The sequence below is a fragment of the Oncorhynchus masou genome, chromosome 33 (genome assembly GCF_036934945.1).
Source record: "Oncorhynchus masou masou isolate Uvic2021 chromosome 33, UVic_Omas_1.1, whole genome shotgun sequence".
NCBI lineage: Eukaryota > Metazoa > Chordata > Actinopteri > Salmoniformes > Salmonidae > Oncorhynchus > Oncorhynchus masou.
In genome coordinates, this window is record NC_088244.1 from 16,233,709 (window position 1) to 16,258,749 (window position 25,041).

The following is a 25,041-nucleotide window of genomic DNA, read 5'->3' on the forward strand; positions in this document are numbered from 1 at the left end:
ACCCGGACTCCACAAAAACACGGCTAGAACACACCGGCTCCTTGCCGTAAGCTCTGGAACTTGGTACCGGATCACCGCTGCTACCGGGTGGCTATAGTGGCTAACACTCCTGCCCCGAAGCTAGCACCAGTTAGCCGTGAGCCAGGCGCATCTCCCGACTAGAAAACGAAATTACTACAACTACAATACCTCTTTCGCCATTTGGCTTGGATCCTTAGTCGACACGGCGCCCGCCGCACCACCACGCCTGGTCTGCCGACTGGTCTCCATCCACTGTGCCTTCAACCGGCCTCCGTCGGACATCGGAGCAGATGCTTCTACTAGCCCCGGGCTACTAACTTTAAATGCCGTGGCGCCCGCATGCTAGCGTAGTGGCAACTACTCCACGGCTTCCCTGTTCCATCTATTGCTGCCCCCCGGACCCTATGATCACTTGGCTACATAGCTGATGCCTGCTAGACTGTCCATTAATCACGGTACTCCATTCTGTTTATTTTTTTGTTTATCTGTCGGCCCCAGCCGCGAACTCAGGCCCTGTGTGTAGTTAACCGACCCTCTCTGCCCATTCATCGCCATTTTACCTGTTGTTGTTTTAACTGGTTAGCTGTTGTTGTCTCACCCGTTGTTGTCTTAGCTAGCTCTCCAAATCAACACCTGTGATTACTTTATGCCTCGCTGTATGTCTCTCTCATATGTCAATATGCCTTGTATACTGTTGTTTAGGTTAGTTATCATTGTTTTAGTTTACAATGGAGCCCCTAGTTCCACTTATTATACCTCCTTTGTCCCACCTCCCACACATGCGGTGACCTCACCCATTATAACCAGCTTATCCAGAGATACAACCTCTCTTATCACTGTACCCGCTGTACCCACACCATACCCCTGTCTGCACATTATGCCCTGAATCTATTCTACCACGCCCAGAAATCTGCTCCTTCTATTCTTTGTCCCCAACGCTCTAGGCAACCAGTTTTGATAGCCTTTAGCCGTACCCTCATCCTACTCCTCCTCTGTTCCTCTGTTCCTCAGGCCCTGCATGTTCCCAGGCACCCTCATTTGTTGACTTCTGTGATCGAAAAAGCCTTGGTTTCATACATGTCAACATCAGAAGCCTCCTCCCTAAGTTTGTTTTACTCACTGCTTTAGCACACTCCTCCAACCCTGATGTCCTTGCCGTGTCTGAATCCTGGCTTAGGATGGCCACCAACAATTCTGAGATTTCCATACCCAACTACAACATTTTCCGTCAAGGTAGAACTTCCAAAGGTGGAGGAGTTGCAATCTACTGCAGAGATAGCCTGCTACCCAAACAGTTTGAACTTCTAATTTAAAAAATTAACCTCTCCAGAAATAAGTCTCTCACTGTTGCCACCTGCTATCGACCCCCCTCCGCTCCCAGCTGTGCCCTGGACACCATTTGTGAATTGATAGCCCCCCATTTAGCTTCAGAGTTCATTCTGTTTGGTGACCTAAACTGGGATATGCTTAACACACCGGCAGTCCTACAATCTCAGCTAAATGCCCTCAATCTCACACAAAGCATCAAGGAACCCACCAGGTACAACCCTAAATTCGTATAAATGGTCACCCTCATAGACATTATCCTGACCAACTTGCTCTCCAAATACACCTCCACTGTTTTCAATCAGGAGCTCAGCGATCACTGCCTCATTGAATGTATCCGCTATGGGTCCGCGGTCAAACGACCACCCCTCATCACTGTCAAACGCTCCCTAAAACACTTCTGCAACCAGGCCTTTCTAATCGACCTGGCCCGGGTATCCTGGAAGGACATTGACCCCTTCCCGTCAGTCGAGGATGCCTGATTATTCTTTAAAAGTAATTTCCTCACCATCTTAGATAAGCATGCACCATTCAAAAAATGCAGAACTAAGAACAGATATAGCTCTTGGTTCACTCCAGACCTGACTGCCCTTGACCAGCACAAAAACATCCTGTGGCGGGCTGCAATAGCATCGAATAGTCCCCGCGATATGCAACTGTTCAGGGAAGTCAGGAACCAATACACGCAGTCAGTCAAGCAAAGGCTAGCTTTTTCAAGCAGAAATTCACATCCTGTAGCTCTAACTCCAAAACGTTTTGGGACACTGTAAAGTCCATGGAGAACAAGAGCACCTCCTCCCTGCTGCCCACTGCACTGAGGCTAGGTAACACTGTCACCACATGCCCAAGCATCCCCAGCTTCTCCGTCACCCAAATCCAGACAGCAGATGTTCTGAAAGAACTGCAAAAACTGGACCCGTACAAATCAGCTGGGCTAGACAATCTGGACCCTCTCTTTCTAAAACTATCCGCCGCCGTTGTTGCAACCCCTATTACCAGCCTGTTCAACCTCTCTTTCGTATCGTCCAAGATCCCTAAAGATTGGAAAGCTACCACAGTCATCCCCCTCTTCAAAGGGGGTGACACCCTAGACCCAAACTATTACAGACCTATATCCATCCTGCCCTGCCTATCTAAAGTCTTCGAAAGCCAAGTTAATAAACAGATCACTGACCATTTCGAATCCCACCGTACCTTCTCCGCTGTGCAATCTGGTTTCCGAGCCGATCACAGGTGCACCTAAGCCACCCTCAAGGTACTAAACAATATCATAACCGCCATCGATAAAAGACAGTACTGTGCAGCCGTGTTCGTCGAGCTGGCCAAGGCTTTCAACTCTGTCAATCACCGTATTCTTATCGGCAGACTCAATAGCCTTGGTTTTTCTAATGACTGTCTCGCCTGGTTCACCAACTACTTTGCAGACAGAGTTCAGTGTGTCAAATCGGAGGGCTTGTTGTCCGGACCTCTGGCAGTCTCAATGGGGCTACCACAGGGTTCAATTCTCGGGCCAACTCTTTTCTCTGTATACATTTATATCAATGATGTCGCTCTTGCTGCTGGCGATTCCCTGATCCACCTCTACGCAGATGACACCATTCTGTATACTTCTGGCCCTTCCTTGGACACTGTGCTAACTCACCTCCAAATGAGCATCAATGCCATACAACACTCATTCCGTGGCCTCCAACTGCTCTTAAACGCCAGTAAAACCAAATGCATGCTTTTCAACCGTTCTCTACCCGCACCCACCCGCCCGACTAGCATCACTACTCTGGACGGATCTGACTTAGAATATGTGGACAACTACAAATACCTAGGTGTCTGGCTAGACTGTAAACTCTCCTTCCAGACTCATATTAAACATCTCCAATCCAAAATCAAATCTAGAATTGGCTTTCTATTTCGTAAAACAAAGCCTCCTTCACTCACGCCGCCAAACTTACCCGTATAAAACTGACTATCCTACCGATCCTCGACTTTGGCGATGTCATCTACAAAATAGCTTCCAATACTCTACTCAGCAAACTGGATGCAGTCTATCACAGTGCCATCCATTTTGTTACCAAATCACCTTATACCATCCACCACTGCGACCTGTATGCTCTAGTCGGCTGGCCCTCACTACATATTCATCGCCAGACCCACTGGCTCCAGGTCATCTATAAGTCTATGCTAGGTAAAGCTCCGCCTTATCTCAGTTCACTGGTCATGATAACAACACCCACCTGTAGCCCACGTTCCAGCAGGTATATCTCAATTGATCATCCCCAAAGCCAACACCTCATTTGGCCGCCTTTCCTTCCAGTTCTCTGCTGCCAGTAACTGGAACGAATTGCAAAAATCACTGAAGTTGGAGACTTTTATTTCCCTCATCAACTTTAATGTATTCACGCTACACGTTCCCCAAGAGCACCCCCCCCCCCGCTCAACTCAAAAAGTGGCGCACAGAATGCAAAAATATTCTTAGAAATATTTAACCTCCACACATTAACAAGTCCAATAGCTCAAATGAAAGATAAACACCTTGTTCATCTACCCAGCGAGTCAGATTTCTAAAATGTTTTACGGCAAAAACATAGCACATATGTATGTCAAACCACCACAAAGACACAGACGATATGTAGCCATTTTGTCGAACAAAAGATGCAATCACAAACGCAGGATTAAAAGAAAAATAATTCACTAACCTTTTGAAAATCTTCATCAGATGACAGTAATAGGACATGTGACACAGTACATTTATGTTTTTTTCAATAATATGCAATTTATATCCATAAATCTCCGTTTATATTGACGCCATGTTCAGAAAATGCTAAAAAATGTCCGGAGAAATTATAGATAGCTCCGCCAGATAATGCCAGATAACAGCAATACACATCATAAACTTTGACTAAATATACATGTTCTACATATAGTTAGAAATATACACTGCTTCTTAATGAAATCGCTTTGTCACATTTATTTGTAACGTTACAGAAATCATTCACTATTCAATAATCTGAAACGGCGCTCTGACATAAGCAATATTTCTCCGCTAGGTTGCAGTTGCAAATGAGAACTTGTTCTCAACTAGCCTACCTAGTTAAATAAAGGTGAAATTAAAAATCAATTTAAAAAAGATAAAAAGGTCATCCCCGACACACATACACACTGATGGGGGGACCGTCCAGGTCATGGGGACCGTTCCAGATCATGGGGACCTTCCAGGTCATGGGGACCGTCCAGGTTCGTATAAATTACGTGTGTTCGTCAGGGTAAAATTATTTATTTGATTCACACAGCAACACACACACACACACACACACACACACACACACACACACACACACACACACACACACACACACACACACACACACACACACACACACACACACACACACACACACACACACACACACACACACACACACACAGCCTGTGCCAGGAGCTTTGACTCACCCGGCAAAACAGAGGGGTGTTTTTAAAGAGGGAAGGTGATATGTGATTCATACAGGATGTCTGTTACAATTTGTTTTCCATTGTTAAAACTGCTTTCTGAGAACAATTGTTATCGAGACAGACACACATATTCCCACACGCAAGTGATTCAGCTGCAGAATCAAAAACACAATCCAACACACACAGCCCGGGATAGAAACCACATACACCACACACAGCCCTGGGAAGAAACCACATCCACCACACTTGGCCTGGGGAAGAAACCACATACACCACACACAGCCCGGGATAGAAACCACATAGACCACACATGGCCCGGGATAGAAACCACATAGACCACATACAGCCCAGGGAAGAAACCACATACACCACACACAGCCCGGGATAGAAACCACATCCACCACACACAGCCCGGGATAGAAACCACATACACCACACTTGGCCTGGGATAGAAACCACATACACCACACACAGCCCAGGGAAGAAACCACATCCACCACACACAGCCCAGGGAAGAAACCACATACACCACACACAGCCCAGGGAAGAAACCACATCCACCACACACAGCCCAGGGAAGAAACCACATCCACCACACACAGCCTGGGATAGAAACCACATCCACCACACACAGCCTGGGATAGAAACCACATCCACCACACACAGCCCGGGGAAGAAACCACATCCACCACACACAGCCCGGGGAAGAAACCACATCCACCACACACAGCCCGGGATAGAAACCACATCCACCACACATAGCCCGGGATAGAAACCACATCCACCACACACAGCCCAGGGAAGAAACCACATACACCACACTTGGCCTGGGGAAGAAACCACATCCACCAAACACAGCCCAGGGAAGAAACCACATACACCACACACAGCCCAGGAAAGAAACCACATACACCACACTTGGCCTGGGGAAGAAACCACATCCACCACACACAGCCCAGGGAAGAAACCACATCCACCACACACAGCCCAGGGAAGAAACCACATCCACCACACACAGCCCAGGGAAGAAACCACATCCACCACACACAGCCCAGGGAAGAAACCACATCCACCACACACAGCCCAGGGAAGAAACCACATCCACCACACACAGTCCAGGATAGAAACCACATCCACCACACTTGGCCTGGGGAAAAAAACACATCCACCACACACAGCCCAGGGAAGAAACCACATACACCACACACAGCCCGGGGAAGAAACCACATACACCACACTTGGCCTGGGGAAAAAACCACATCCACCACACACAGCCCGGGATAGAAACCACATCCACCACACAGCCCGGGATAGAAACCACATAGACCACACACAGCCCGGGATAAAAACCACATCCATCACACACAGCCCGGGATAGAAACCACATCCACCACACAGCCCGGGATAGAAAGCACATCCACCACACAGCCCGGGATAGAAACCACATAGACCACACACAGCCCGGGATAAAAACCACATCCATCACACACAGCCCAGGGAAGAAACCACATACACCACACACAGTCCAGGGAAGAAACCACATCCACCACACACAGCCCAGGGAAGAAACCACATACACCACACAGCCCAGGGAAGAAACCACATACACCACACACAGCCCGGGATAGAAACCACATACACCACACACAGCCCAGGGAAGAAACCACATACACCACACACAGCCCAGGGAAGAAACCACATACACCACACACAGCCCAGGGAAGAAACCACATCCACCACACACAGCCCAGGGAAGAAACCACATACACCACACACAGCCCAGGGAAGAAACCAAATACACCACACACAGTCCAGGGAAGAAACCACATCCACCACACACAGCCCAGGGAAGAAACCACATACACCACACACAGCCCAGGGAAGAAACCACATACACCACACACAGCCCAGGGAAGAAACCACATACACCACACACAGCCCAGGGAAGAAACCACATACACCACACACAGCCCGGGATAGAAACCACATACACCACACACAGCCCAGGGAAGAAACCACATACACCACACACAGCCCAGGGAAGAAACCACATACACCACACACAGCCCAGGGAAGAAACCACATACAACACACGCAGCCCAGGGAAGAAACCACATACACCACACTTGGCCTGGGGAAGAAACCACATCCACCACACACAGCCCAGGATAGAAACCACATACAACACACGCAGCCCAGGGAAGAAACCACATACACCACACTTGGCCTGGGGAAGAAACCACATCCACCACACACAGCCCGGGATAGAAACCACATCCACCACACACAGCCCGGGATAGAAACCACATCCACCACACACGGCCCGTGTGAAGAAACCACATCCACCACACACAGCCCGGGATAGAAACCACATCCACCACACACGGCCCGGGGAAGAAACCACATCCACCACACACAGCCCGGGATAGAAACCACATCCACCACACACAGCCCGGGATAGAAACCACATACACCACACACAGCCCAGGGAAGAAACCACATACACCACACTTGGCCTGGGGAAGAAACCACATCCACCACACACAGCCCAGGGAAGAAACCACATACACCACACACAGCCCAGGGAAGAAACCACATACACCACACACAGCCCAGGGAAGAAACCACATACACCACACACAGCCCAGGATAGAAACCACATACACCACACACAGCCCAGGGAAGAAACCACATACACCACACTTGGCCTGGAGAAGAAACCACATACAGCCCAGGGAAGAAACCACATACACCACACACAGCCCAGGGAAGAAACCACATCCACCACACACAGTCCAGGGAAGAAACCACATCCACCACACACAGCCCAGGGAAGAAACCACATACAACACACACAGCCCGGGATAGAAACCACATCCACCACACACAGCCCAGGGAAGAAACCACATCCACCACACACAGCCCAGTATAGAAACCACATACACCACACACAGCCCAGGGAAGAAACCACATACACCACACTTGGCCTGGGGAAGAAACCACATCCACCACACACAGCCCGGGATAGAAACCACATCCACCACACACAGCCCGGGATAGAAACCACATCCACCACACACGTTCCGGGGAAGAAACCACATCCACCACACACAGCCCGGGATAGAAACCACATCCACCACACACAGCCCGGGATAGAAACCACATACACCACACACAGCCCAGGGAAGAAACCACATACACCACACTTGGCCTGGGGAAGAAACCACATCCACCACACACAGCCCAGGGAAGAAACCACATCCACCACACACAGCCCAGGGAAGAAACCACATCCACCACACACAGCCCAGGGAAGAAACCACATACACCACACACAGCCCAGGGAAGAAACCACATACACCACACACAGCCCAGGGAAGAAACCACATCCACCACACACAGCCCAGGGAAGAAACCACATCCACCACACACAGCCCAGGGAAGAAACCACATACACCACACACAGCCCTGGGAAGGAACCACATACACCACACACCGCCCGGGATAGAAACCACATACACCACACACAGCCCGGGATAGAAACCACATACACCACACAGCCCGGGATAGAAACCACATCAGCCACACACAGCCCTGGGAAGAAACCACATCCACCACACACAGCCCTGGGAAGAAACCACATACACCACACACAGCCCAGGGAAGAAACCACATACACCACACACAGCCCAGGATAGAAACCACATACACCACACACAGCCCAGGGAAGAAACCACATACACCACACTTGGCCTGGAGAAGAAACCACATACAGCCCAGGGAAGAAACCACATACACCACACACAGCCCAGGGAAGAAACCACACATACACCACACACAGTCCAGGGAAGAAACCACATCCACCACACACAGCCCAGGGAAGAAACCACATCCACCACACACAGCCCAGGGAAGAAACTACATCCACCACACACAGCCCGGGATAGAAACCACATCAGCCACACACAGCCCTGGGAAGAAACCACATCCACCACACACAGCCCTGGGAAGAAACCACATACACCACACACAGCCCAGGGAAGAAACCACATACACCACACACAGCCCAGGATAGAAACCACATACACCACACACAGCCCAGGGAAGAAACCACATACACCACACACAGCCCAGGGAAGAAACCACATACACCACACTTGGCCTGGAGAAGAAACCACATACAGCCCAGGGAAGAAACCACATACACCACACACAGCCCAGGGAAGAAACCACATACACCACACACAGTCCAGGGAAGAAACCACATCCACCACACACAGCCCAGGGAAGAAACCACATCCACCACACACAGCCCAGGGAAGAAACTACATCCACCACACACAGCCCGGGATAGAAACCACATCCACCACACACAGCCCAGGGAAGAAACCACATACACCACACACAGCCCAGGGAAGAAACCACATCCACCACACACAGCCCAGGATAGAAACCACATACACCACACACAGCCCAGGGAAGAAACCACATACACCACACTTGGCCTGGGGAAGAAACCACATCCACCACACACAGCCCGGGATAGAAACCACATCCACCACACACAGCCCGGGATAGAAACCACATCCACCACACACGGCCCGGGGAAGAAACCACATCCACCACACACAGCCCGGGATAGAAACCACATCCACCACACACAGCCCGGGGAAGAAACCACATACACCACACTTGGCCTGGGGAAGAAACCACATCCACCACACACAGCCCGGGATAGAAACCACATCCACCACACACAGCCCGGGATAGAAACCACATCCACCACACACGGCCCAGGGAAGAAACCACATCCACCACACACAGCCCAGGGAAGAAACCACATCCACCACACACAGCCCAGGGAAGAAACCACATACACCACACACAGCCCAGGGAAGAAACCACATACACCACACACAGCCCAGGGAAGAAACCACATCCACCACACTTGGCCCGGGATAGAAACCACATCCACCACACACAGCCCTGGGAAGGAACCACATACACCACACACCGCCCGGGATAGAAACCACATACACCACACACAGCCCGGGATAGAAACCACATACACCACACAGCCCGGGATAGAAACCACATCAGCCACACACAGCCCTGGGAAGAAACCACATCCACCACACACAGCCCAGGGAAGAAACCACATACACCACACACCGCCCGGGATAGAAACCACATACACCACACACAGCCCAGGGAAGAAACCACATACACCACACACAGCCCATGGAAGAAACCACATCCACCACACACAGCCCGGGATAGAAACCACATACACCACACAGCCCGGGATAGAAACCACGTACACCACACAGCCCGGGATAGAAACCACATACACCACACAGCCCGGGATAGAAACCACTTCCACCACACACAGCCCAGGGAAGAAACCACATCCACCACACACAGCCCAGGGAAGAAACCACATCCACCACACACAGCCCAGGGAAGAAACTACATCCACCACACACAGCCCAGGGAAGAAACCACATCCACCACACACAGCCCAGGGAAGAAACAACATACACCACACACAGCCCAGGATAGAAACCACATACAACACACGCAGACCAGGGAAGAAACCACATACACCACACTTGGCCTGGGGAAGAAACCACATCCACCACACACAGCCCAGGGAAGAAACCACATCCACCACACACAGCCCAGGGAAGAAACCACATACACCACACAGCCCAGGGAAGAAACCACATACACCACACACAGCCCAGGGAAGAAACCACATCCACCACACACAGCCCAGGGAAGAAACCACATCCACCACACACAGCCCAGGGAAGAAACCACATCCACCACACACAGTCCAGGGAAGAAACCACATCCACCACACACAGTCCAGGGAAGAAACCACATACACCACACACAGCCCATCCAAGTTTTGTATGAAGATTTTATTTGTAATTTTCAAGGAGCATTTGATTGCCTCTCACCATCTCATTCTCTTCTTATTTCTCCTCCTGTCACACCCGAATCTGCTTGTCAAAGCCCATGTTAACGTTTCCATGTCATTAACAACAGCGATATTGGCTGTATATGTGTGTGTGTGTCTGTCATCGTCACGGCGACAGGATTCCTCTCTCCCTCATCTATCATAGTGTGGTTGGCTGGCGCTGGCATGTCGACACACGCCACAAACACACTGTCACCACAGGCACACACCCACTGCTCCCTAGTGACAGAATTATAATTAAACACCTGTACCATACTCTATTCTTCCTGTGGTTCCTCCCAGAACACTATGGAGTTGATGCGTATAGGGACTCGCCGTCTAAAAGGTGCAACTTACCTGTTTTTTAATTTTTTTTTATTGACAAAGCACTAGCAGCCTGGAGGGGAGGCAGAATGTGTTTTCCTCCTTTTATTGTGGAGGGCTTATAGCAGTGTGTGTGTGTGTGTGTTGTGCAATTTTGAATTTGTTGTTTAATAATAATTGCCCTGGATCAGTGGTGAGTTGTTATTACAAAAGGCCCTGTTATCCCATAATAGTCCCATTACTGACCTGGAGGCTCCTGGCAGGAGGTTTGGAAAACCTTGTTCTTTCCTTTGAATCTGTCATTGTTTATTTCACTAAATGCCTTTTCTCTCATAACTTACACCGACTCCAAGCACTCTGGCTATAAGTGTTCGAGCTGAGACTGTTTGTGTTGTTGCAGCTACACTATATATACAAAAGTATGAGGATACCCCTTCAAATTAGTGGATTCAGCTGAAAGGTGTATAAAATCAAACACACAGCCATACAATCTCCATAGACAAACATTGGCAGTATAATGACCTTACTGAAGAGCTCAGTGGCTTTCAACATGGAACAGTCATAGTGACCTTTCCAACAAGCTCAGCCGCGAAGTGGTAGGCCACACAAGCTCACAGAACAGGACCGCTGAGTGCTGAAACGCGTAGCGTGTCAACATCGTCTGTCCTTGGTTGCAAGACTCACCACCGAGTTCCAAACTGCCTCTGGAAACAACGTCAGCACAATAACTATTCACAGGGAGCTTCATGAAATTGATTTCCAGGGCGAGCAGCCGCACACAAGCCTAAGATCATCATGCGCAATGCCAAGCGTCGGCTGGAGTGGTGTAAAGCTCGCTGCCATTGGACTCTGGACATGGTTCAGGTTAGGCTCTTTGGTCCCAATGAAGGGAAATCTTAACGTTAGAGCATACAGTTACATTCTAGATGATTCTGTGCTTCCAACTTTGTGGCAATAGTTTGGAGAGTGCTCTGGAGCAATTTTTCATCAAGGATCTCTCTGTACTTTGTTCCATTCACCTTTCCCTTGATTCTGACTAGTCTCCCAGTCCCTGCCACTGAAAACATCCCCACAACATGATGCTGCCACCACCATGCTTTACCGTAGGGATGGTGCCAGATTTCCTCCAGACTTGACGCTTGGGATTCAGGCCAAAGAGTTAAATCTTGGTTTCATCAGACCAGAGAATCTTGTTTCTCATGGTCAGAGAGTCTTTAGGTGCTTTGGGCTGTCATGAGGCTTTTACTGAGGAGTGGCTTCTGCCTGGCCACCATAAAGGCCTGATTGGTGCAGTGCTGCAGAGATGGTTGTCCTTCTAGAAGGTTCTCCCATCTCCACAGAGGAACTCTGGAGCTCTGTCAGAGTGACCATCGAGTGCTTGGTCACCTCCCTGACCAAGGCCCTCCACCAATTGCTCAGTGTGGCCGGGCAGAAAGCTCTAAGAAGAGACTTGGTGGTTCCAAACTTCTTCCATTTATGAATGATGGGAGGGCAATGCGTTCTTGGGAACCTTCAATTCTGCAGAAATTTTTTAGTACCCTACATCTGCATTGCTTTCTGTTTGGGGTTATAGGCTGGGTTTCTGTATAGCACTTTGTGACATCGGCTGATGTAAAAATGTCTTTATAAATCTATTTGATTGATTTATTGATTGATTGATTGATTGATTGGGAAGACTCTGTCCTGTTTCAGCATGCCCCGTGCACAAAGCGAGGTCCATACAGAAATGGTTTGTCGAGATCGGTGTGGAAGAACTTGACTGGCTTGCACAGAGCCCTGACCTCAAACCCATTGAACACCTTTGGGATTAATTGGAATGCCGATTGCGAGCCACGCCTAATCACCCAACATCAGTACCCAACCTCACTAATGCTCTTGTGGCTGAATGGAAGCAAGTCCCCGCAGCAACGTTCCAACATCTAGTGGAAAACCTTCCCAGAAGAGTGGAGGCTGTTATAGCAGGCATCCACAAACTGTTGGTCATGTAGTGTATGTGTGTGCAGGAAGTTGGCCCTAAGGGTTTGTGTTAGCTGGATGAAAGCTGTATTTGTGTAGATCTGTGTCCCTCTGGGCAATACAGAGTATCAGCTGGAGGAGTATTGTGTTCCGAGGCCACATCTCACAGACTGATAAGACTGATTAAATGCTGAATAGATGATTACACTGATGCATTATTTCGTTTGGATGTGGATGGATGTGTCACATTGGATTTTAGGATACTGTTGTTGTACATTGTGGTTGGCTGGGTAATGGACCTTGCCTATATTGTACTTTGGAGATTCCTTGCTAATTTGGATGTAATTTACCTTCATCACCCAAGTTCAGTCTTTCTTAACCCTCTCTTCCCGTTTCTCCCTTCCTCTTTCTCTTCCCCCCTCTCTCTTCCCCCTCTCTCCCTTTTTGCCTCTCTCTCTGCAGTTGGTGGCATTGGAGAGACAGGTGTTTGACTTCCTGGGGTACCAGTGGGCACCCATCCTGGCCAACTTCTTCCACATCATCATCGTCATCCTCGGCCTCTTCGGCACCATACAATACCGACCACGCTACATTGTGGTGGTGAGTACAAACACGCACATACACAGAAACGCACACATATATGTACACAAACACTTGTCAGCCCAAATTGTATTGAACCGTTTATCCATTTATTCAAACTCCCAAGATCCCCCTCCCTGAACACATTGTTTGTTGTCTTAATCTATTAATCTATCAGTAAGTACATTTAATTAATGACTCAACTTCCATTAATTTCACACTCAGAGTGCACCCTAAAGCCAATCCTCAACAAAAATCCAGCTGGATTTAGGATTTGGTTAAATCTGAGGGGTTATGGGTGGGGGGAGGGGGTTACAGCACCTCTTGATTAGTTGAATTAGGTGTGTTAGTACTAGCCAAGAACAAACGCCTGGCCATCTTGTAGCACTGCAGGACCAGGTTTAAAAAATACAATGGAATGTCCTAGAAGGTTCTAGATTGAAGATGACTAATGTTCTAAACTGAACAAAAATCGAAATGCAACATGCAACAATTTAAAATATTTTACTGAGTAACAGTTCATATAAGGAAATCAGTCAATTGAAATAAATGTATTAGGCCCTAATCTATGGATTTCACATGAGTGGAGAGGGGTGCAGCCATGGGTGGGCCATGGGTAGGGAATAGGCCCACCCACTGGGGAGCCAGGCCCACCCACTGGGGAGCCAGGCCCACCCACTGGGGAGCCAGGCCCAGCCACTGGGGAGCCAGGCCCAGCCACTGGGGAGCCAGGCCCAGCCACTGGGGTGCCAGGCCCAGCCACTGGGGAGCCAGGCCCACCCACTGGGGAGCCAGGCCCAGCCAATCAGAATGAGTTTCCCCCACAAAAGGGTTTTATTACAGACATAAATACTCCTTCAAATAGGATGGATGAAGCTAACAAACAATAAAAGATTCACAAAGACATAAAAAATATTTTAGCAAAGCTCAATTTGGGTGTTTATGTGGAAAGGAAGTCAAAGGGCGAGGGAGAGAGAAAAGACAGATTGGAAGGAATGTGTGAGAGGTCGGAGGGAGGAGGATAACCAAAGGCAAGAGAGGATACAGGGATAAGAAGGAAAGAATAGTGTCAGCTTTCTTAAGAAAATGGAGGGAGGATGAAAAGAGAAGGGAGAGGAGTGGAACGGAGAGAGTAACTAAAGAGCAGATAGAGGGAAGTATACTTGTGTGTCAGCGTTCTTGAAAAAGAAGGGAAGGGATTTGGTGACTCAACATGTTACATGTCTGTAGGGAGGGTAAGTTCTCTACTGTCTTTAGGTTAGGATGAGTAGGGAGGGTAAGGTGGTGGGTAGCTGGGTACAGAGTGGCAGACAGGCTCGTGGTCAAGGCAGGCAGAATGGTCAGGCAGGTGGGTACAGAGTGGCAGACAGGCTCATGGTCAAGGCAGGCAGAATGGTCAGGCAGGTGGGTACAGAGTGGCAGACAGGCTCGTGGTCAAGGCAGGCAGAATGGTCAGGCAGGTGGGTACAGAGTGGCAGACAGGCTCGTGGTCAAGGCAGGTAGAATGGTCAGGCAGGTGGGTACAGAGTGGCAGACAGGCTCGTGGTTAACTTCTTGCGTCGAGCAATCCCGGATCCGGGATCCTATTTATAGCCTCAAGCTCATTAGCATAACGCAACGTTAAAGATGCTCGACTATGCATATAATTGATAGCTTTGGAAAGAAAACACTCTGAATTTTCCAGAACTGCAAAGATATTGTCTGTGAGTGCCCAAGAACAGGAGCTACAGGCAAAACCAAGATGAAACGGCAACCAGGAAATGAGCAGGATTTTTGAGGCTCTGTTTTCCATTGTCTCCTTATATGGCTGTGAATGCGACAGGAATGAGCCTGCCCTATCTATCGTTTCCCCAAGGTGTCTGCAGCATTGTGATGTATTTGTAGGCATATCATTGGAAGATTGACCATAAGAGACTACATTTTCCAGGTGTCCGCCCGGTGTCCTCCGTCGAAATTGGTGCGTCATTTTCAGCTGCTGGTATTTTTCCATGGGATTCTGAGGGGAAAGCAGGCTTCCACGAACGGCATATCAATGAAGAGATATGTGAAAAAACACCTTGAGGATTGATTCTAAACAATGTTTGCCGTGTTTCGGTCGATATTATGGAGTTAATTCAGAAAAAGTTTGACGTTTTGGTTGCTGAATTTTCAGTTCGTTTCGGTAGCCAAATGTGATGTACAAAACGGAGCGATTTCTCCTACACAAAGATTCTTTCAGGAAAAACTGAACATTTGCTATGCAACTGAGAGTCTCCTCATTGAAAACATCCGAAGTTCTTCAAAGGTAAATGATTTTATTTATTTGGTTATCTGGTTTTTGTGAAAATGTTGCGTGCTAAATGCTGCGCAAAATGCTAAGCTAGCTTGCAATACTCTTACACAAATGCTTGATTTGCTATGGTTCAAAAGCATATTTTGAAAATCTGAGATGACAGTGTTGTTAAGAAAAGGCTAAGCTTGAGAGCTAGCACATTCATTTCATTTCATTTGCGATTTTCATAAATAGTTAACGTTACGTTATGCTAATGAGCTTGAGGCTATAACTGGATACAGGTTTTTTCATAGCCAAACGTGAACAAAACGGAGCGATTTGTCCTACACAAATAATGTTTTTTTGAAAAACTGAACATTTGCTATCTAACTGAGAGTCTCCTCATTGAAAACATCTGAAGTTCTTCAAAGGTAAATGATTTTATTTGAATGATTTTCTTGTTTTTGTGAAAATGTTGCTGGCTGAATTATAGGCTAATAGCTATGCTAGCTATCAATACTCTTACACAAATGCTTGTTTAGCTATGGTTGAAAAGCATATTTTGAAAATCTGAGATGACAGTGTTGTTAACAAAAGTCTAAGCTTGAGAGCAAATATATTTATTTCATTTCATTTGCGATTTTCATGAATAGTTAACGTTGCGTTATGCTAATGAGGTTGAGGCTATAAATAGAATCCCGGATCCGGGATTGTTCGACGCAAGAAGTTAACTAATTATGTCACTAAGGGGTGGGCCATGGCTACACTCAAAGTCTGACTCAAAAATGAGGTAGTTATTGGATAATACCAGTACAGTAACTTGTAAAATGCAATCTTTGGATGGAACAAGGGTAGAGTCTGAAGGAAGTGTTGCAGCACCTGCAAGCCTCCAGTGTGTGGGATGTTAGTGAACAAGCTCTCCACATCAAAAGTGGCCAGCAGGGTGCCCTCTGGTATCCTTCCTAAGCCCTCTATTAATGAGATCACGTGACTTTGACATAAGATGGGAGATTCTCAACCATCGGTTTGATGTGGTAATCCACAAATTTTGAAATGTTGGATGTCACAGAGTCAATTGCTGCTACAATGGGTCGACCTGGAGGAGGAGACACTTGTTCGTTTAATTTAGTGACTGTATAGAAAGTTGCTGGTAGTTTCTGGACTTTGTGCCCACCTGCCTGACCATTCTGCCTGCCTTAAATAAAGTCCACTTGTGTGCAATCTAAGTGTCACATGATCTGTCACATGATCTCAGTATATATGCACCTGTTCTGAAAGGCCCCAGAGTCTGCAACCTCTAAGCAAGGGGCACCACCAAGCAAGCGGCACCATTAAGATCAAGGAGCTCTCTAAACAGGTCAGGGACAAAGTTGTGGAGAAGTACAGGTCATGGTTGGGTTATAAAAAAAAATATCAGAAATGAACATCCCCCAGAGCACCATTAAATCCATTATTAAACAATGGAAAGAATATGGCACCACAACAAACCTGTCAAGAGAGGGCCGCCCACCAAAACTCACAGACCAGGCAAGGAGGGCATTAATCAGAGAGGCAACAAAGAGACCAAAGATAACCCTGAAGGAGCTGCAAAGCGGAGATTGGAGTATCTATCCATAGGACCACTTTAAGGTGTGCACTGCAGAGAGCGAGCTTTACGGGAGAGTGGCCAGAAAGAAGCCATTGCTTAATAACCTGTTGAAACTCCCCATCCCGGATCCGGGATCGTGACTAAAGCCTCAGGCTCATTAGCATAACGCAACGTTAACGATTTCTGAAAATCGCAAATAAAATGAAAATAATGCGTCTGCTCTCAAGCTTAGCCTTTTCTTAACAACACTGTCATCTCAGATTTTCAAAAAATGCTTTTGAACCATAGAAATTGACTAATATGTGTAAGAGTATGCTAAGCTAGCTTAGCATTTTGAGTAGCATTTAGCACGCAACATTTTCACAAAAACCAGATAACCAAATAAATAAAATCATTTACCTTTGAAGAGCTTCGGATGTTTTCAATGAGGAGACTCTCAGTTACATACCAAATGCGCAGTTTTTCCTGAAAGTGTCTGTGTGTAGGAGAAATCGTTCCGTTTTGTACATCGCATTTGGCTACCGAAACGAACCGAAAATTCAGTCACCTACAACGTCAAACTTTTTCCGAATTAACTCCATAATATCGGCCCGAAACATGGCAAACGTTGTTTGGAATCAATCCTCAAGGTGTTTTTTCACATATCTCTTCATTGATATATCGTTCGTGGAAGCTTGCATTCTTCTCTAAATTCCATGGAAAAATACTTGCAGCTGACTTTTGCGCACCAATTTCGGCGCAGGACACTGGGCGGACACCTGGTAAATGTGGTCTCTTATGGTCAATCTTCCAATGATATGCCTACAAATACGTCACAATGCTGCAGACACCTTGGGGAAACGACAGAAAGGGCAGACTTACTCCTCTCACATTCACAGCCATATAAGGAGACAATGGAAAACAGAGCCTCAAAAATCCTGCTCATTTCCTGGATGCCGTCTCATCTTGGTTTTGCCTGAAGCTCACGTTCTAGGGCACGCACAGAAAATATCTTGGTAGTTCTGGACACGTCAGAGTGTTTTCTTTCGAAAGCTATCAATTATATGCATAGTCGAGCATCTTTTTGTGACAAAATATCTTGTTTAAAACGGGAACGTTTTTCATCCAAAAATGAAATAGCGCCCCCAGAGCATCAAGAGGTTAAAGAAAAAATAAGCATAAGTGAATAAGTGAATATTTTATGATATTTTCTGTTTTTGGTTTTCTTGTTTGTTTCACAATAAAAAATATTTTGCATCTTCAAAGTGGTAAGCATGTTGTGTAATTTACACAAACCCCCCCAAAAAAATCTATTTTAATTTCAGGTTGTAAGGCAACAAAATTGGAAAAATGCCAAGGGGGGTGAATAGTGTCTTTGTGCTCTGGGAAGGAAGTCAGCAGGAACTAAAATTAATTCCAAACTCTACTAAACGAGAGCTCTGAATACCTCAAATTCACCATGCAGACTGATGAGAGAAAAATAAACTACCTGGATGTATGGATCATCAAAGAGAATGATGCATTACACACAAACTTATACACAAAGCCCACAGATCGCAATATCTTGCTATGTGCGGATCGTATGCATCCCCTTCCCCTCAAGAATGGTCTACCATATTGCCAGTTATGCTATATGGTAGAGCCAATCAATCTGTGGCCACCAGACAGATTTTGACAGCAATGCTAAAAGAATGAAAGATACATTCAAAATCAGAGGCTACAAGGACAAAACTCTTGAAGCTGCTATGATGAAAATCTCAAAAACCAAGAGTGCAATTACTAAAATCTCAACCAAAGAAGAAAAACAATGCAACCGTCTTTTGCACTAAGTGCACCAAAGGTTTGGAGAAAATAAAAGCAATCCTGAACTACTGTTTATGCCCCTCAGCTGGTTTAAAACCCAACTCCTTCAAGTCTTAATGGACTAACAGCAGCTTTAGCATGAAGGCCAGAGGGGGTAGTACACATGAATCAATGAACGGTGAAGTGCAGTGTAGAGTGTGTTCCATAACAGCATTCACACAGAGATCTTTCATTTCTGTTCTGACTTATTTCAGTGTATGATGTGTTCTGATGTTTTATGAACCCATGTGTCTGTAAGTGTGTATATATTCCACCATGCATGTAGTTAATATGTAGTTAACTGGTGTTGTGTTTGTGTCCTATACAGTACACAGTGTGGATGGCTCTCTGGGTGGCCTGGAATGTCTTCATCATTTGTTACTACCTGGATGTGGGAGACTTGACCAAGGTAGGCCCTATTCGTTCTGACTCACAAGTCAACTACACTACAGGTCAACTACAGTAGTTGACCAAGGTAGGCCCTATTCGCTCGGACTCACAAGTCAACTACACTACAGGTCAACTACAGTAGTTGACCAAGGTAGGCCCTATTCGCTCTGACTCACAAGTCAACTACACTACAGGTCAACTACTGTAGTTGACCAAGGTAGGTCCTATTCACTCTGACTCACAAGGCAACTACACTACAGGTCAACTACACTACTGGTCAACTACACTACAGGTCAACTACAGTAGTTGACCAAGGTAGGCCCTATTCTCTCTGACTCACAAGTCAACTACACTACAGGTCAACTACACTACAGGTCAACTACAGTAGTTGACCAAGGTAGGCCATATTCTCTCTGACTCACAAGTCAACTACACTACAGGTCTACCACACTACAGGTCAACTACAGTAGTTGACCAAGGTAGGCCCTATTCTCTCTGACTCACAAGGCAACTACACTACAGGTCAACTACACTACAGGTCAACTACAGTAGTTGACCAAGGTAGGCCCTATTCTCTCTGACTCACAAGTCAACTACACTACAGGTCAACTACACTACTGGTCAACTACACTACTGGTCAACTACACTACAGGTCAACTACAGTAGTTGACCAAGGTAGGCCCTATTCTCTCTGACTCACAAGTCAACTACACTACAGGTCAACTACACTACAGGTCAACTAAACTACAGGTCAAGTATAGGTCAACTAAAAGTAAACTACACTACAGGTCAACTACACTACAGGGCAACTACAAGGCAACTACCTCCATTTTGGAGCTCCCATGACTTGTGTGTATCTTCCACCATTTTGAGATACGGTATGTCTATATATTTATGTGTCATTGAATAAAACATGTGGTCATCCTAGGGAGGTGGGAGCCAGGTGGTGGAAAACATATTCCAAGATTCTCAGTGTCAGGGTTCAGAGAGTAGAGGGCTCAGCCTCAGGAAGATGCCGCGCTACCACATACACACAGCCTGACAGGTCTCCTGAGTCTCTGTTTCCGTGCCAACAGAGTGTCGCGTTTGGGATTTTGGTCATTTCCCTTTCTACTCACAGTTTGAGAAGTGTGATCTGAGTGCTGAGACTGTTTGATCATATCTGAATTGTGTGTTAGAGAGAGAGAGAGAGAGAGAGAGAGAGACTGCAGTTAACTGCTCATTCTGTTTTCATGCTGCCATGTGTAAGGTTGATACTAGTCCGCTATATTTTCCCTAGTTCTCATGACACTGTTCCACCCATGTCCAGGGTTAACCCCGGGTGTCCAATCTGTCTCATGTGGAGTAACAGTCAGGTTACGAGGGGTTAAATCAGCTCCTGATCCAATAAGAGGGCTAACACCGAAAACACTCTGTCACATACTAATATGCCTACTCCCAATCGTATGTCCTATGGACAGTCTGTGTGTGTGCATGAGTGTGTCTCGGGAAATGTGTCTTTGTGTGGTATACCCAACATTTTAGCCAGTTAGTGTCTTAGATTGTATTGTGTCAAAGCTCACACTGCTAAGAGGTAACGACGTTGTAATTAAACATGCCAGAAGTTGTGAAAGAGTGGTTTGATTTTCCTTTGTATACTACAGTCATCTTCACTATATAGAGATCTCACACACACTATACTGACCCATCTCTCTCCAAGGATCAAGCTTCTAAGCACACACACACACACACACACACACACACACACACACACACACACACTATGACTGCACTTTGCACCATCCAGTGGGGTTTCTCCATATCTCCACTGCTCTCCCAGGGATTCTTTTAGCAGATGAGTTGTTCATCTGGACAAAGAAAGGTACAGTATGTGTGTGCTGTCACCTCCACATCCATCACTTTGTCCTTTACTCTTCCCCCTCCTGACTCCTCTTCTCTTTTCTCCCCTCTGTCCACTTCTATTTTACTCTCTCCATCTATTCTCTTTGTCCTTGTCTCATTCAGCCTACATTTGTCCTCCTCCACGCTCTTCTCATTCTATCCCCTCCCTCCTTTTCTCTCTCCCTTCTTTCCTGTCGCACCCTGGCCTGACCCCTCCTCCTCCACTCCTCTCCTTTGTCCATTGCCTCCCTGTCCTCTGTTGATCAGCTCTCTGCCTCTTCGTCACACCCAGATGGACTCACTCAGTGATGGGGATCTACATTGATCTGTGAAAATGAATATTCATGTCAAAATATTTGGATCTGTGGTTGTTTGGGGACAGAGGTGTGTGTGTGTGTGTGTGTGTGTGTGTGTGTGTGTGTGTGTGTGTGTGTGTGTGTGTGTGTGTGTGTGTGTGTGTGTGTGTGTGTGTGTGTGTGTGTGTGTGTGTGTGTGTGTGTGTGTGTGTGTGTGTGTGTGTGTGTGTGTGTGTGTGTGTGTGTGTGTGTGTGTGTGTGTGGGCCCCAGCTCAGCCTGTTCTCGGCTCGTATAATGAGGCATGTAGAGACCAGCTGCTGGGGGCTGGGGCTGGGCTGCAACACAACAGATGGAGCCTTCCATCCCAACCCTGAATATATTGGCCAGGAGGGTAGACATCTAATGGACGACACACACACACTGAATCTTATTCTGGACCCAACCAAATCCACTATGCACCTACATACACACACACCTCATGACTCATTCAAACCCTGTAATGATAGCACATACACACACACACACAACCCAACAGTGATCCCTCCCTGTAAATGAACCTTGGATCTAGTCACGTGGAGGGTTGATTTGTGCCTTAGGGTCTGTGAGTGAATAACAATGACAGTGTTGAAAGGGAGCTTCTCGGTTAGACCTTCTGACTGCAGTGCAGCTGTGGGGTTAGATTGCTTTATTGGAGGATTGTTAGACGTTTGTGTGTGTGTTTGTAGGTCCATATGTGTGTTTGTGTAGGTCCATATGTGTGTTTGTGTAGGTCCATATGTGTGTTTGTGTAGGTCCATATGTGTGTGTGTGTGTGTGTAGGTCCATATGTGTGTTTGTCTATTTACAAATGTGTGTTTGTCTGTGTATATTTTGTTACATGTTAATGTGTGTATTCAACCTCTTGTTACAGGACAGTGACCTGCTGACGTTTAACATCTCGGCTCACCACTCGTGGTGGAGGGAACACGGTCCAGGGTGTGTGAGGAGAGAGATGACCCAGCCAGGGGTGGGCACCGTGGACAGCCAGTCCTACATCTCTGTCATGGGCTGTCTCATGGAGTACCAGTTCATAGAGATCCTACACAGTGGAACACAGATCCTCATCGCTGTGAGTAGTGGTGTTATACCTTTATGCACACACACAGACAACATCACCGGTCGTGTCTCTCACAGTGGAAGTCTAGTCACTGTGATTGTAATGGCCCCCTGTGTTTGGGTTATTGGTAGAGATATTGGAGAGTGGATCAGGAGACCGAGATCTGTTCTCTATAGACCCAGTTGTTATTAGTTTGTCTCTCTCTCCCTCCCTCTTGTGCTCTCCCTCCCTCCCTCCCACCTTCCCTCCCTCTGCCTCTTGTGCTCTTTCCCTCCCTCGTCCCTGTCTTGCTCTTTCCCTCCCTTGCCCCTGTCATGCTCTCTCTCTCCCACCATCGGACCCTGTCGTTCCCTCCCTCCCTCCCTCCCTCCCTCCCTCCCTCCCTCCCTCCCTCCCTCCCTCCCTCCCTCCCTCCCTCCCTCCCTCCCTCCCTCCCTCCCTCCCTCCCTCCCTCCCTCCCTCCCTCTGCCTCTTGTGCTCTTTCCCTCCCTCGTCCCTGTCTTGCTCTTTCCCTCCCTTGCCCCTGTCGTGCTCTCTCTCTTCTCTCTCTCTCTCTCTCTCCCACCATCGGACCCTGTCGTTCCCTCCCTCCCTCCCTCCCTCTGCCTCTTGTGCTCTTTCCCTCCCTCGTCCCTGTCTTGCTCTTTCCCTCCCTTGCCCCTGTCGTGCTCTCTCAGACCCTGTCGTGCTCTCTCTCTCTCAGCCCCTGTAGTGCTCTCATTCCCTCTCTCGGCCTCTCGTGCTCTCTCTCTCTCCTTCCCTCGGCCCCTGTCGTGCTCCTCTCTCTCCCTCCCTCGGCCCCTGTCGTGCTCTCTCTCTCTCCCTCCCTCGGCCCCTGTCGTGCTCTCTCTCTCTCCCTCCCTCGGCCCCTGTCGTGCTCTCTCTCTCTCCCTCCCTCGGCCCCTGTCATGCTCTCTCTCTCTCTCCCTCCCTCGAACCCTGTCGTGCTCTCTCTCTCTCTCCCTCCCTCCCTTGGGCCCCTGTCATGCTCTCTCTCTCTCCCTCCCTCCTTTGGCCCCTGTCGTTGCTCTCTCTCTCTCCCTCCCTCCCTCCCTCGGCCCCTGTCGTGCTCTCTCTCTCTCCCTCCCTCCCTCGGCCCCTGTCGTGCTCTCTCTCTCTCCCTCCCTCGTCCCCTGTCGTGCTCTCTTTCTCTCCCTCCCTCCCTCGGCCCCTGTCGTGCTCTCTCTTTCTCTCCCTCCCTCGGCCCTTGTCGTGCTCTCTCTCTCTCCCTCCCCCGGTCTCTGTCGTGCTCTCTCTCTCTCCCTCCCTCCCTCGGCCCCTGTCGTTCTCTCTCTCCCTCGGCCCCTGTCGTGCTCTCTCTCTCTCTCTCTCCCAACATCGGACCCTGTCGTTCTCTCTCTCTCCCTCCCTCAGACCCTGTCGTTCTCTCTCTCTCCCTCCCTCGAACCCTGTCGTGTTCTTTCTCACTCTCCCTCCCTCCCTCGTACCCTGTCGTGCTCTCTCTCTCTCCCACCCTCGAACCCTGTCGTTCTCTCTATCTCTCTCCCTCCCTCAGACCCTGTCGTGCTCTCTCTCTCTCTCTCTCCCTCAAACCCTGTCATTCTCTCTCTCTCTCCCTCCCTCGGACCCTGTCGTTCTCTCTCTCCCTCCCTCGGACCCTGTCGTGCTCCCTCTCTCCCTCTCTCGTCCTCTCGTTCTCCCTCTCTAGTTCTCTCGTTCTCCCTCTCTCGTCCTCTCGTGCTCTCTCTCTCTCTCTCTCTCTCTGTCTCTCTCCCTCTGCCTGTGTCGTGCTTTATCTTTCTCCCTCCCTCTCTTTATCTCGCTGAATGAAATATATATCTGTGTTGTTTTGGCTGGGCGAGCCATGCTTTGTGAGCTTGTTGAAATACTGTAATCATAAAGCAATATTATCAACCACCCTGTTGAAAACACAACAGACACAAGCACACACACAACATAGATCAGTCCGGGAGATGTGTAGCTCCCTGAATGATTATAACCCAATGGCAGAGCAGTGACTCCGGTCCTGGGCCGATACCTCCATCAACTAGGACATCATCTCTGAGATAGTGGCATGCCAGGTTCTGTTTTAGGTGACTGTGAAGCCTTGCTATAGCAAGACAGGGCAGAGATACAGATAT

At 48.0% G+C, this 25,041-nt stretch overlaps 1 protein-coding gene across 3 annotated transcripts in view; it reads left to right on the forward strand.

The window, feature by feature from the left end:
- The window catches only part of nkain4 (sodium/potassium transporting ATPase interacting 4), a 139,664-nt gene that overhangs the window by 45,339 nt on the left and 69,284 nt on the right, over positions 1–25,041 (forward strand). For all 3 annotated transcript variants that reach the window (XM_064956020.1, XM_064956021.1, XM_064956019.1), the window contains exons 2-4: positions 13,499–13,636; positions 19,604–19,684; positions 22,754–22,951. In XM_064956020.1, the coding sequence (XP_064812092.1) occupies positions 13,499–13,636; positions 19,604–19,684; positions 22,754–22,951 (417 nt within the window). The remainder of the gene's footprint in view (positions 1–13,498; positions 13,637–19,603; positions 19,685–22,753; positions 22,952–25,041) is intronic.